Source organism: Mirounga leonina, unplaced genomic scaffold (genome assembly GCF_011800145.1).
Source record: "Mirounga leonina isolate KUSES-001 unplaced genomic scaffold, KU_Mleo_1.0 Mir_168, whole genome shotgun sequence".
NCBI classification, from domain to species: Eukaryota; Metazoa; Chordata; class Mammalia; order Carnivora; family Phocidae; genus Mirounga; species Mirounga leonina.
The window spans coordinates 36,106,338-36,120,101 of NW_023270426.1; the positions used below are offsets into that span (position 1 = coordinate 36,106,338).

The 13,764-nt window shown below is 37.9% G+C and overlaps 1 protein-coding gene across 3 annotated transcripts in view; it reads right to left on the bottom strand.

Moving 5' to 3' along the window:
* Positions 1–13,764, bottom strand: part of DEPDC1B (DEP domain containing 1B) — an 86,107-nt gene that overhangs the window by 34,906 nt on the left and 37,437 nt on the right. For all 3 annotated transcript variants that reach the window (XM_035014480.1, XM_035014477.1, XM_035014478.1), the window contains exons 3-7: positions 11,720–11,855; positions 7,531–7,658; positions 6,520–6,650; positions 4,318–4,365; positions 291–431 (exon numbers count right to left, since the gene is read on the bottom strand). In XM_035014480.1, the coding sequence (XP_034870371.1) occupies positions 291–431; positions 4,318–4,365; positions 6,520–6,650; positions 7,531–7,658; positions 11,720–11,855 (584 nt within the window). The remainder of the gene's footprint in view (positions 1–290; positions 432–4,317; positions 4,366–6,519; positions 6,651–7,530; positions 7,659–11,719; positions 11,856–13,764) is intronic.

Below are 13,764 nucleotides of genomic sequence, written 5' to 3' on the forward strand. Positions count from 1 at the left end.
TGAGCTCCATGTCCATCCATCCCTTGTTGCCATCATCATCATCATCATCATCATCATCAGGCTCCCACCTCAGCAAAGAGCCTGCTTCTCCCTCTGCCCCTCCCCCCACTCACGCTTGCTCTCTCTCTTGTGCTTTCTGTCTGTCTCTCTCTCTCAAATAAATAAATAAAATCTTTAAAACAAAAACAAATATACTACAGAGGTTTGACTACTGGAAGTCTCAAGACAGTAGAAAATGAAATGATTCAATGTCAATAACACAGGCATGTGCTCATTATATCCCAACTTACCTAATACACTTACAAAGGCATCAAAAAGATGAAAAGTTAGTAGAGGCTCTTTCAAGTGACCATAGTAATCCGCTATAGTTTTAAAGACATCTTTTTCAAATCCTAAATACATAGGCTGCTTCAAATCTGAACAATTAGGCCCTGTTAAAAAAAAAAGAGAGAGAGAGAGAGAAAAAAAACATTAATGGGACGATCATGTCTAAGGATTAGTCTCTATGTATATGTACGGTGTGTACAGATATCAAGATCAGGTAAGTTTTCATGGGGAAAACTGACATTATATAAATTGACATTATACATTTGCTGACACAAATATTCTTTATGGCTAAATCAAAATCTATTAAAAAACAATGAGGAAAATCACTGGCTTACTTGCTTTTTAAAAGGAACCCACTCTTTCTCTTACATCCTTCTGAAAGGCATTTTTGTTAAATGTAGACAATGATTATTTTCTGTGAAATATTCAATGTTTTCCTAGTCTTGACACAGTTGACCAAGATGACAATTAGCTCACATATGTAACAGACAAGTTATAAAGCAATTTGCAAAGCTTTTCATTATTTTATCATTGCTACATTATGAAATCCTAGAGTCAGAGCTGAGTTAATCAAATTCTACCTCGAACTAAACTACTTCAGACTAGTTAAAACTTACACTCTTTTTCTTAAAGATATTCAAAAAAGGAGATTTTACATTGTGTCCTGTAATTCATTCTGACTATAAAACTCTCTATCTGATCCCCAGCCAACCTTCAAAAGACAGTGTTTCAAGCCGAGCATATTCCAAAGTTGGGGTAACTATAAGAAGCCTGGAACAATGTGGTCCCGGCCATACCCTAAGCAGAAGCAAGGCAAAGATCCAGTTGTATCTGGGACCAAAGAAGAACAGGAAGAAATGCTGAGCTCTCTACAGATGAGGCAGCAAATGCCCCCAAGAATCCACACACAGACCACAGATTTACATTGCCAAGTAGAGAGACAAACTGGAGCTGCCCATGTCTTGAGGGAAATGGCAAGTAGCCTCATGAGGAACAGTTTTGGCCAGTCCTTCAATTCCCACGAGAGCACGGAAGAAAGGAGTGCAAGTGCACTGGCCAGTTCTGGGCCAGCAGAACACAAGACTAAAAAACTAGACCCAAACAGATCTCTATCCTCAGGGGAACAAAAGATAAAACCAGTAGAAGTTGAAAGAAACCCTTCCTCCAGAATCACTGCAACTAAAGAGAAAGGATCAAACCAAAAAAAAAACAAAACCCAGTTAAACATTCTGAGCCTTTACATTTCAAGGCCAATGGGACCACATGAAAATGGCTTCTGTTGGTCTCCTTAAAAACCCTCTTACCTTTTAATATTCTGTATACTTCTCATAAAATAACTTAATTTGATTGACTAAAATAATGAAAATCACGAAAGACCTACATGCGGTCCCGTGTTAACCTAGCAACCAACAGAGCCGCCATTCTTGCCTGCTTCCTCCTCTGCAATACCCCAAGCTTAGTCAACTGAAATCATTTATTTGGTATGTCTCAGCAGTGGGCCCTATGAGAGGAGGTCGTATTCCTAAGACATTTTTTTCGCAATCATTTTGAACTTCAGAATGTCTTTTTTTTTTTTGCATTTTTTTATTTCGTTATGTTAATCACCATACATTACATCATTAGTTTTTGATGTAGTGTTCCATGATTCATTGTTTGTGCATAACACCCAGTGCTCCATGCAGAACATGGCCTCTTTAATACCCACCACCAGGCTAACCCAGCCCCCTACCCCCCTCCCCTCTAGAACCCTCAGTTTGTTTTTCAGAGTCCATAGTCTCTCATGGTTCATCTCCCCCTCCAATTCCCCCCCTTCATTTTTCCCTTCCTACTATCTTCTTTTTTTTAACATATAATGTATTATTTGTTTCAGAGGTACAGGCCTGATGTTATTCCCGACTGATATTGGAAAAGTTTTGCCTGTATCTGTTTCTTTTTTCTTTATTTAATCCTTATAACCTACATGCACAAAGAAGAAAAACACAGTTAACCTGTTTTTGTATTTACTATTCCAGTTATTCTACTATTCTTTTTTTTATTATTTTACTATGTTATGTTAATCACCATACATTACATCATTAGTTTTTGATGTAGTGTTCCATGATTCATTGTTTGCATATAACACCCAGTGCTCCATGCAGAACGTGCCCTCGTTAATACCCATCACCAAGCTAACCCATCCCCCCACCCCCATCCCCTCTAGAACCCTCAGTTTGTTTCTCAGAGTCCGTAGTCTCTCATGGTTCATCTCCCCCTCCAATTTCCCCCCTTCATTTTTCCCTTCCTACTATCTTCTTTTTTTTTTTTTTTAACATATAATGTATTATTTGTTTTAGAGGTAAAGGTCTGTGATTCATCAGTCTTACACAATTCACAGGGGTCACCATAACACATACCCTCCCCAATGTCTATCACCCAGCCACCCCATCCTTTGTGGCTTTATGTTTACTATTCCCTTGAGGGAAAAATTGTACTCTTCACTACATTTTGATCATCACTGAAAAATCGATATCACAACCACACCTTAATATACATTACAGAACATATTGTAGCCTAGATTTGTTTTACCAGCTTCCTCTATTATTTCCCAGCTGATCAACTTCCAAATCCTTGGTTTGCCAAGAATTCAGAAATGGGCAATTTAGCTTCGTATTTATACCTTCTATCTCATCATTGCCAACTCTGGCCAAAGATATAATTTAAATTTAATTTACTTCAAACGGTTGAGCAGGAAGAATAAAAAGCACTCTCCCAAGCTGAAACCACTCTACATCTCAGAGGTTCCAAAATATTAACCAAAAACCAATGAAAATTTAATAGTTAAACACAGAAAACTTTAGGCTTCACACAAGCTAATAATTGGTATTCACATTTAAAATGATAGGATATAATCACTGTCCATATATTATGACTGAGATTACCTACAAAAAACTGCATAGCTACCTTAATTTCATTCTATAATCAGACAAAACTAACACCAGTTAAATAAATCATTCAGAGTCTACTAATTCAAAATTTTCTTATATCTATATCTGTACTCGCTAGCCCTACCCCAAAGGTACCTTTCTGAGGCCATCTGTGAGGCTTAAAGGCCCCATAGACCAAATATCACCATTGTTTTTTAGTATATATGCTGCCGAAGCGAGCACTCACCATTGTTATTAGTCAACCAAAATAACTAGAATTCTTCTCATTAAAATCACTTGTTTGGGTTAAGCCATTAACCATTATAATCCCTTCTTTGGGTAAAACCTTCCAAAAAATCCCCAGAAAAATAGCAGTGTTAGTGAGATACTATAATAACACATTCTTTACAGTGCCTGTGATATCCAATGAAGTGAATATCTATGCTGTGAAATGGACTGCATAAGCCTATGCAAATCCTCAGAAGGACCACCACGACCCAGGCCCTGTCATCTTACATCCAATAACTGAAATACCCCTTCTTGTTTCTCCACACGGAAGTTCTCCTTCCAAACCATCCTGCTTATCAGTCAGACTAGTCTTCTAAAACATTTTTTCCCCCTTAAACCGGTGCCCTATAAAAAGCTAATAGTAGACAGGATCTGCTGAGCAAATTGAGATGTAAATACAGGGCATACTTAGGAATATGTGTTTTAGAAATAAAAATAGAGGTTTTAAAAATAAAAATGTATAAACTGTCAATAGGCCACATCTGCACAATATTATATTCAATATAACTAATTTTCCTTCGCTGTGATAAAACAGTCAGAAAAAGTAGTATGGATTTTATCTGTAGTGTGATTATATCCACCAGAAAAGAGAAACACAACATTTCTTCAAAAATGTTCTATAACTCAGCCCCTTTACCAAGTCGCAAATTCATCACTAAAAGCACACTGGTCCCAAAATAATTACCTGCTAGTCTCACAGGTGTCAAATCAGTGTTCAGGCCATTGAACAAAAATATTTTCTAATTCAGGGCACTAATTTCTGTTAATCTTATAAAACTGGGGGATAATTAGTACTTACAATTTGCCAAACACTTCATAGCTGACAGTACCCAATGAGGAAGCTCTTCTGCAGAGAAACGAAAATAAAGAAGATATTTGATTCAGCTGCATATAACGCAAGGAATTACATACATACATAGAATCATAAGAATGTACAACCTGCCCAAATAATATGAAACATACCTGCCAATCATAATCATAAATCACACATCACCTATTAATAGAACGGCATGTTTAAACACTGGAAAACTTTCCTAGGAGCAGTGTCACAACATGAGCTTGTACAGGTCATGCCTGCAAATTTCTCAAAGGACAAGATGCACCTTTTAAAGCTTTGGTGAAAAGCAGAAATTTGGTTTATTCCAAAGAAACAAACTAACTGATCAGTTACCCTAAGAATTAAGGAAAAGGCAGAAAAAGTAAAAATATTAGTTACCAACTATATTTGTGAATTCAGTTCACCAACCCCCCCCCAAAAAGGGGGTAAATTCTCTATGTCTATTGTCCAATATAAGTATCATTTTGCATGTTTCAATTTTCAAAATGTTTCAGGGCAAGAAAGTTCCAATGATATACTAATATAGGCTATTAGTTTTTGGACAGCCTTAAAATAATAACTGTTAACATTGCTACAAGAAATCCGAGCTAAGCCTTTTTCCCAAAGTTCCTCCCCTCCTGGCCCTGACACAGACATCTGATGAGATGGACCCGCACTCATGCTTCTGCTTCTCCATCTTCTTCACTTTGTGAAAAACTGCAAAGACACTAATCGAACTGTATTAGCTCTAATGAACCTGAGGCTTGTGGAAGTGTTCTTCTTTCTAAGAACTTGGTAAGACAAAAGATGACCGATGATCTAATTAGTAGGTAAAAGTATTTGTTTGTTTGTTCTTTTTTAAGATTTTATTTATTTGACAGAGAGAGAGAGCACAAGTAGGCAAAGTGGCAGGCAGATGGAGAGGGAGAAGCAGGCTCTCCGCTGGGCAGGGAGCCGGATGTGGGGCTCGATCCCAAGACCCCAGGATCATGACCTGAGCCGAAGGCAGCCGCTTAACAGACTGAGCCACCCAGGCGCCCCAGTAGGTAAAAGTATTAATGTTTGCTCTACTCAAAGAATGTGGAAGGATTTTAGACGTATTTCAAAGGCAATAGCCCCATCATTCTATGTAATTTAATCGTATAGGTTGATAATAACCTAACAACTCACGAAGTCATAAATTTATTTGTTTCCTGATACCATCCATTCCCAATACAGAGGCTACATAAAAGAGGAGGTGTCTCAAGTTTCAAAGACACATTCTGCTCCTGTCAGGAATTGGGACCTAGAAAAACCTCTTTCCCTCTCACACTGCTCAGGCTCCTTCGGGTAGAGTTCTATCTTGCTGCCCAGGAGTCCCCAGCCCTAAATTTAATAATAATTTATAAAAACCCAAAAGTACTACACCATCTTCCCACATCCAAATCTCATTCTAGTTCCAGCTATTCCCACAATCAAGGGTTGGAAGTAAAGAAAGAACCATTCAAAAAACCCATCCAATTCTGGCCCATCCCCAATTTAAGAGAAGAAAGATTTAAAATCAGTTTGGGGATTCTGGCCCACTACAGGTACCATGCCCTTATTTTTCCAAATAAAAAAACCCAGGATAGGCAGCTGCTAAATGTCTTTTTTTTCCTGACTTATAAACTGGCTTGGAAGAAAAGGAATAAAAAATTAAAGCACTTTCAGCATTTAAAGGCCTACCTTTATTAACAAGAAAAAAAAAATGACATAAATCAAGACCATCCCAGAAAATCTACCACCGAGACACCATATGAAAAGGTCAGTGAGAACCGAAAATCAATCAGACCCACTTGAAACCTAAAATCAATCTCCAAGATCCAGTCAGTCACAAACTGACTCAAGCACTCAGTTAGGTCTTAAACTTACTTTTCAGGGATTTTTCTGTGAATAATACAGAACCACTTACTGCCCAGTGTGGCTAACACTGAACTAGCCTCTGGATGGATTGTGCTGAGGCTTTGACTCCTGGATGTTCACCTTTCCTTGACACCTCCTTAATCCACACAATTATTTAAAAGGCATGAGGAAATGAGACAAGGCTATACATAATGAGAAGGTACATTTATTGAGGGTTTAGGGAAGGATCAAAAAAGAAGCTGATGGACCTGCACAGCCAACACAGTGGGTCAAATGGGACCAGAATGGTTTTTATGGACTTACTTGACTTGTCATCAAGGATGACAACTCCCTGCTTGCTCACACTATACACATTATGGATGATGAACTTGGAGTTGACCAGTTTAATGTCTAAGACTTCTTCCAAAGAATCCAGGCCAAGGACTTTCTGTAAACTGGAAAGATATATGATGATTAAATTAATTACTTTTTAAAAAAATCAGTATTACCCAAAACCTGGCATGTAAAATATCAATCTTTAGAAAGTCTTTTTTTTTTTTTTTTTAAGATTTCATTTATTTATTTGACAGAGAGAGAGAGACAGCAAGAGAGGGAACACGAGCAGGGGGAGTGGGAAAAGGAGAAGGAGGCTTCCCGCTGAGCAGGGGGCCTGATGCGGGGCTCGATCCCCAGGACCCTGGGATCATGACCTGAGCCAAAGGCAGATGCTTAAAGACTGAGCCACCCAGGTGCCCCAAAAGATCAATCTTTAAAATGCGTTATTTTAAATAAAAATAAATAAATAAAATGCGCTGTCTTCATGCATTTTATCCAATCTTGGCAAAAAGGCTAGAAATTGAATATGATGAAACAAACTTAAAAGACCTTTTGGCCATTAACAGATTGGTTCACTAATTTAATACATAACACCCTGAATGCCAAGAAAATGATTTCATAGGTATAGATATTATAAAAACAAAACCCAGCTTATCCAATGATGAGAAACTGCTAATAGTATGTTTGTGAGGGAAAAAAAAACTGCTATATAACATCATTTACTTTAATTACCTGTAGTATGCCAAATATCTAGGAGACCAAATTTACCACTGTGTTTCATTAAACATAAAACTTCAGGATTACTAGAAAGTTGAAGAACTTTTAAATTTCTCTTCTTAACTATTATATAAATGACAACAGAAAATTTCCAGAATTCAATTGCAAACAATACAAAGTTTAGGTTTTAAGACGTAATTCCAGAAAATTCAATATGCAGAGAGTAGTAGAGAAGCAAAAGAGAAAACAGCGAAAGTGCTCATTAACGTCAAACGCACGTACTATGCTAATGTCATGGACTTCCATATCTCTTCTACATTGGCCTCTGTCAGCTGCCTGCGGCAGACGAGACGGCAAGCCGGCACCTCTCCGATGGCGATGCTGTGCCGCTTGTACCACATCTCGGAGGTCTAGTTGGGCGGAGGGTCGAAGGAAAGAGAACAAATATTTCAACAGACAGTGATACGATTTTATCAGAAATGTCCTTGACTTGGTTATTTGTAATTTGATTTAAAATAATAACTAGGAATATGAACTCGTTTTCTTTGCACAGACTACAGAGAAGTCGAGTATAACCCTTCAGGATGAGGTCACATTATAAATGAGTATTCATAAATCACAAAAGAACGATGGCAATAAACATGACATTGACTATTTTTTTCCCTCTGGGAATTCCAACTAATCAATGAAGTAGCCATGAGATAAAATTCGGAATTAAAATTGTCAAAGAATACCTATCCATATTTACACACTGTCCAAATGGAGTAATTGTTTAAAACAAACTTAAAGTCTATTACTTCCAAGAGTTCTCTATTTTTTATAAGCAAAGATCAAATAAGTACAAAGTCAATGAGCAGCCCCCAGATCTTAGGCTACTGCAGAAAGCAGGAAAAACAAGAGCTCCACAGCACAATCATTTACAAATATATTCTATAAGAGTTTTTACAAAAGTATCTTTATAGAAAAAGCTAATACCCTTGGAAAAACAGAGCCAGAAATTTGTTTTGTGATTTTGTTTTTGGAGAATTATTGAATTACAAAAGAAAGTTAAAGACCATGTGGATTTGTGAATTTATTTAAAGTATCTAAATTAGGTGTTCATTTTTGAAGGCAGGCATATAAACTATTCCATTTGCCTAGCAAACCTACTTCCAAAAGTTATCTTAAGGAAATACCATGGGGGCACCTAGGTGGCTCAGTCAGTTAAGCGTCCAACTCTTGGTTTCAGCTCAGGTCATGATCTCAGGGTTGTGAGATCGAGCCCTGGATTGGGCTCCGCACTGGGCCTGAGATTCTCTCTCCTTCTCCCCCGCCTCATGCTCCCGCTCTCTCTCTCTCAATAAATAAATAAAATCTTAAAAAAAAAAAAAGAAAGAAAGACCATGGATATATTCAACCATTTATCTGTAAAGATATTGCTCATTACATTGTCTCCTAAAAAACTGGAAACACAGTATATATCTAACAGTAAAGGACTGGATAAATAAAATACATTACTTTCATATTAGACAAGATGCAGATATTAAAATATGATGTCAAATGTCTAATAACATGAAAAAATAAGCTAAGCACACTGTTCAAAGTGAAGAACACAGGCGATGAAAAGCTCAACAGGATCCCATTTTTGTGTTAAAAGTTTGTATGGAAAAAAGGATACACTAAAAAATGTTCATGTTAATTCTCTCTGGATGATATCATAAGTAATTTATTTTCCTTTGTCTCCACCTGAAAACAATTCTATTAAATAAATGAATAACAGCAACAATAATTAACAGTTACTGAACACCTGTGTGCCAGCCACCATTCTAAGCGCTTTATAGATATGAATTCACCTGATTCTCACAACAAGCCTGCCCCAGAGGGTACTATTATCATCCCAGTTTCACCATTAAGAAAACTGAGACACAAACACAATGAATAAAACAGAGAAACAAGCTCAAATAGCTAGTAAATGGAGGAGCCAAGATCCAAACCCAACACTCTGGCTCCAGAATCCAATATCTTACTTTCCACACTGTACTGCCCCTCAGCAAACACAACAGTTTTATTTTATTATTTTATTTTTTTATTTGTATAAACGGTGAAGCAAGAGAAAAGACAGGATAAAACAAAAACAAAAACCAACAAGCAAAGAGGAAGCAAAGATAGAAACAGGGAAAGTAAAATAGAAGAAATGAATGATGAGCTGAAGTTCTTCAAGAAAGATGAACTCTTTCTTTATTGACCATTAACCTCCTAATTCTAAAACCCACATCAAGGACCAAGTGGGGAAACAGATCCTGCTCTGCCATTCTTCCTTTGGACATTGCTCAAGAAGCGGCAGCCGAAGCTTTGCTGGAATTACAATGAGCAGGGAGCCCAAACCTCTCCCACTTCATTCAAGAAGGAAGTACAAGACACAGGTAGACGACAAAAGAAATGATAAGCTTTAGAAGAAAATGGTTGATGAATCTAGGACACTGGTATACCACTTCAGGGCTCCTGGAAAATTAGAAAATGAAAACAGAAGATACAAGTCATTGTCATTGGAGCATTAAAGTGTGCTAATGAGTACTTGGTTCTACAGATGACACCAGGAATATTACAACTTCATAGAACCAGGTGGAATAGAAAAGGGAAGTTACTATATTGATGACATACATACATATTAACTTAATACAGGATTTTATCTCTTTCGTACAAACAACACTAGATGACCTTATAAAGAAAAAAAATGCCTGTTGAATAACCACTCTACCAATGGGGCCATGTTAGATGTTGAATTGCAAATGTTCATAAAAAATGTCCCTGACATCATGGAGCTTACATTTTAACTTTCTCTGGGACAGGAACTATCAACTAGACCTTAAGTAAGTAAGTATTCCTCATTAGGAATAAATTAAAAGTCCTCAAATACCCAAAGTAGTTCCACTTTGTTTTCTAGTTCTCTATTTTTGTATTGTATGCTTCACTAGACTCTGAGCCTTTTTAGAGTTAAAACTGTATCTGTGGAGCTAATACAATGCATGGTACACAGCAGACACTCAATAAATATTTGTTGAATGAATAAGTTAATGATCTTGCCTTTAAGTTCCGGGACCATTATCTCCATCTGCCTGTGAGATACGTCCATTTAAGACAGACCATGTTTACCACCAGACATATTTAAAACAAAATTCATCGTCATCCTGCAAACCTGCAAGCCCTATGGAGTCCCTATTTCTGTCACTGGCGCCACTGTTTTTCTTGAATTATCTTTGATAAAGCCTAAGCATCTTTTTTTTTTTTAAGATTTTATTTATTTGAGAGAGAGTGAGTGAGCATGAGCTGGGCAGGGAGGGGCAGAGAGGGAGAAGCAGACCCTCCACTGAGCAGGGAGCCCAACGCGGGGCTCGATCCCAGGACCCTGAGATCATGACCTGAGCCAAAGGCAGACGCTTAAACGACTGAGCCACCCAGGTGCCCAAAAGCCTAAGCTTCTTAACTATCATTCTCTTCAAACTGAAAATACAACCACTTTAGGAAAAAAAAGTTGCTTTTTCTTTTAATTAAATTGCCTAAAAATGTTTACATCACATCTTTGCAAATAAAAGCATGAATTGGACATCTATCAAACTAGATTAATTTAAAATACTGGTGTGGGTACAATTCTTAAAAACTGCCATATGAAAGTTTCTCTCTGTATTTTATTTTTTAGCATTGCCTCAATCATGGTAGTCTTCTATGGGAATATTTTAAGGTAAAAGTACCCCCCAAAATTACTTTATTCTACATTAAGCTTAGGTTTCTCCAAACTAGCAGAATTTAACTGTTCATTTTTAGGGGTCATTCCACAATACTTCACACCCTAACCTTCTCACTCTCAACCAGTAATAATTAGAACAAAATTCAAGAAGATGCAAAGAGCGAGAAGAGTAACTTCTAATAGAAGCCAGTTTTTTTTTTAAGATTTTATTTATTTATTTGACAGAGAGAGAGATAGCGAGAGCAGGAACACAAGCAGGGGGAGTGGGAGAGCGAGAAGCAGGCTTCCTGCCGAGCAGGGAGCCCGATGTGGGACTCGATCCCAGGACCCTGGGATCATGACCTGAGCCGAAGGCAGACGTTTAACGACTGAGCCACCCAGGCGCCCGAGAAGAGTAACTTCTAGAACACAGGAGAAAAGAAGATTATGAGGGAGCTGCCACAGAAACCTGCTTGGTCTGAACCTATGAAAAATACCTACCATGTATTCAGTCAAAATGTCAGCAGGAAAGAGAGAAAAGGTCCAACAGCTAATCTTTCCTTGTTACTGTTCTGTCAGCTATTGACACATAAGATATTGTTTTCAAGTACTTTTGGACCATTGTTCATAGAAAGAAGTAGACTAAGGCTGGTGGTTCACAGACCATTTCCTACTTCTGGAGGCTGCTAGCCCCGCCCCCAGCCACCACCACGGCCACCACCCCACTCCACCCCCATCTCCCTGCCCAGCTTTTAGTAATACACTTACCATCACAACTGGCCTCACTGGGATGTTTTCTTGTGAAGTGCTTGGTGGGGGGTCATTCCATTCCGGAAATTTAATAACATCCTTTTGGTATGTAGGCTTCTTTGGATATGGTTTCAGGGGTGAGGAAGGAGGAAATCTAAAAACCAAGAAGGAAATCTCTATTACTGTAGTCAATGGGAGACACAGATATTTTAACAATAGTTCCCATTTCTTTTATCCTTGAGAATTTATATAATAATTCCAAACCTCAGATAATAAGGTCATGCTCAAATTATCACACGTGGCTCACTGTACCCAACATATGCGTTTTTTCTTTTTTCTTTTTTTTTTTTAAAGATTTTATTTATTTGACAGAGAGAGACACAGTGAGAGAGGGAACACAAGCAGGGGGAGCAGGAGAGGGAGAAGCAGGCTTCCCGCTGAGCAGGGAGCCCGATGTGGGGCTCGATCCCAGGACCCTGGGATCATGACCTGAGCCGAAGGCTCAACGACTGAGCCACCCAGGCGCCCCCATATGCATTTTTTCAATGTTCATTCATTACACCTATCACATAAACACAGGAACCAAACATGTGACAAATTATGAAATAAATAGAATATGTTCTCTTATCAAATGATTTTCACGATTATAGATGTTCTTAACAGGCTGCTAGGGCAATCCATTTCTTTCACCCAGCTCGCAATCCTTACTGCCTCACAACTCTCTCCAAAATTTATAGATGGTACATATGCAAACAGAAATTATGGACAGGGGGCGCCTGGGTGGCTCAGTCGTTACGCGTCTGCCTTCGGCTCAGGTCATGGTCCCAGGGTCCTGGGATCGAGCCCCGCATCGGGCTCCCTGCTCAGCGGGAAGCCTGCTTCTCCCTCTCCCACTCCCCCTGCTTGTGTTCCCTCTCTCGCTGTGTCTCTCTCTGTCAAATAAATAAATAAAATCTTAAAAAAAAAAAAAAAAGAAATTATGGACAGACTAATCCTCTGTGATACTTGCTGAGGAAGAGTATATTGGCACAAGAATCTTTTAGCCTTTTATATCTATTTCAAATACAATCCTCTTTCCCTTGAATATGGAACACTTCACAATGAGATGGAAGCCTCAGTCTTGGAGGAGGTGAGAGCTGCCCAATGTCCTTCTTCTGCCTTTTTATACCCTTCTCTACCCTACCTCTCCAAGGCCTTGGCACCATCACTTCTTGGACTAACACAGAGAAGCCTAAATACAATCTAATCTTTAAACTGTTCTAGACCACATCTGATAAAGAACAACAGAAAGGTAGTTAAATACACATTTTCCTCAGAGGATCTTTTTCTGTTAATTTGTTAGAAAAAGATAGATTGCACTGCCTTGAAAAAGTAACACAAGAACTCTCCTTCTTAATGTTGACATGAAAGTCAATAGGTAGTTTACTTTTTATTTATTTAAGCCAAAATAAAGGTTTAAAATCTTATCCATGATACCCACAGGAAAAATAATCCAAATAAATGATAAAGATCTTATTCTTAAATGCATACAGAAATAAATAACTTTTAAAATGTCTATAGTTTATAAAAAAAGTTTGTACTGAGGTGAATCAGGAGAATCACATATAATAAGCACTATGGAGGAACATTTCAAAAATAGTCACAATAGACTTGAAAAAGGATGGCTAATGAAGAGAAGTTGAGTTTCATCTTCTCTTAAAAGAATATCCAATAACTCCACTTTATTTGAAAAGTCAGTGAGAAAAAAATGAAATCATTAAATCAAGTTAAAGATAAATAAACTGAAAGACAGCTTAAATTTTTTAATCAAATTGCCAAGGCAGGTATTTCCAAACAATTCCAAAATACAAATTAAATAAATCTCTAAAGCCAGTGAAAGTTACTATACCTCTTAAGTGAAGGCTGGCTTACAGAAGTCCAATCCTATTTCCAAGAAGCCAACAATCACAACAGAAGCCCTATTGCCAACCAAAGTACAGCATGTATGCACACACTTGGGGACACACACTCTCTATCACATTCACATATAATTGTGCAAACATGTCCAGGGAAATCAGAGGTCA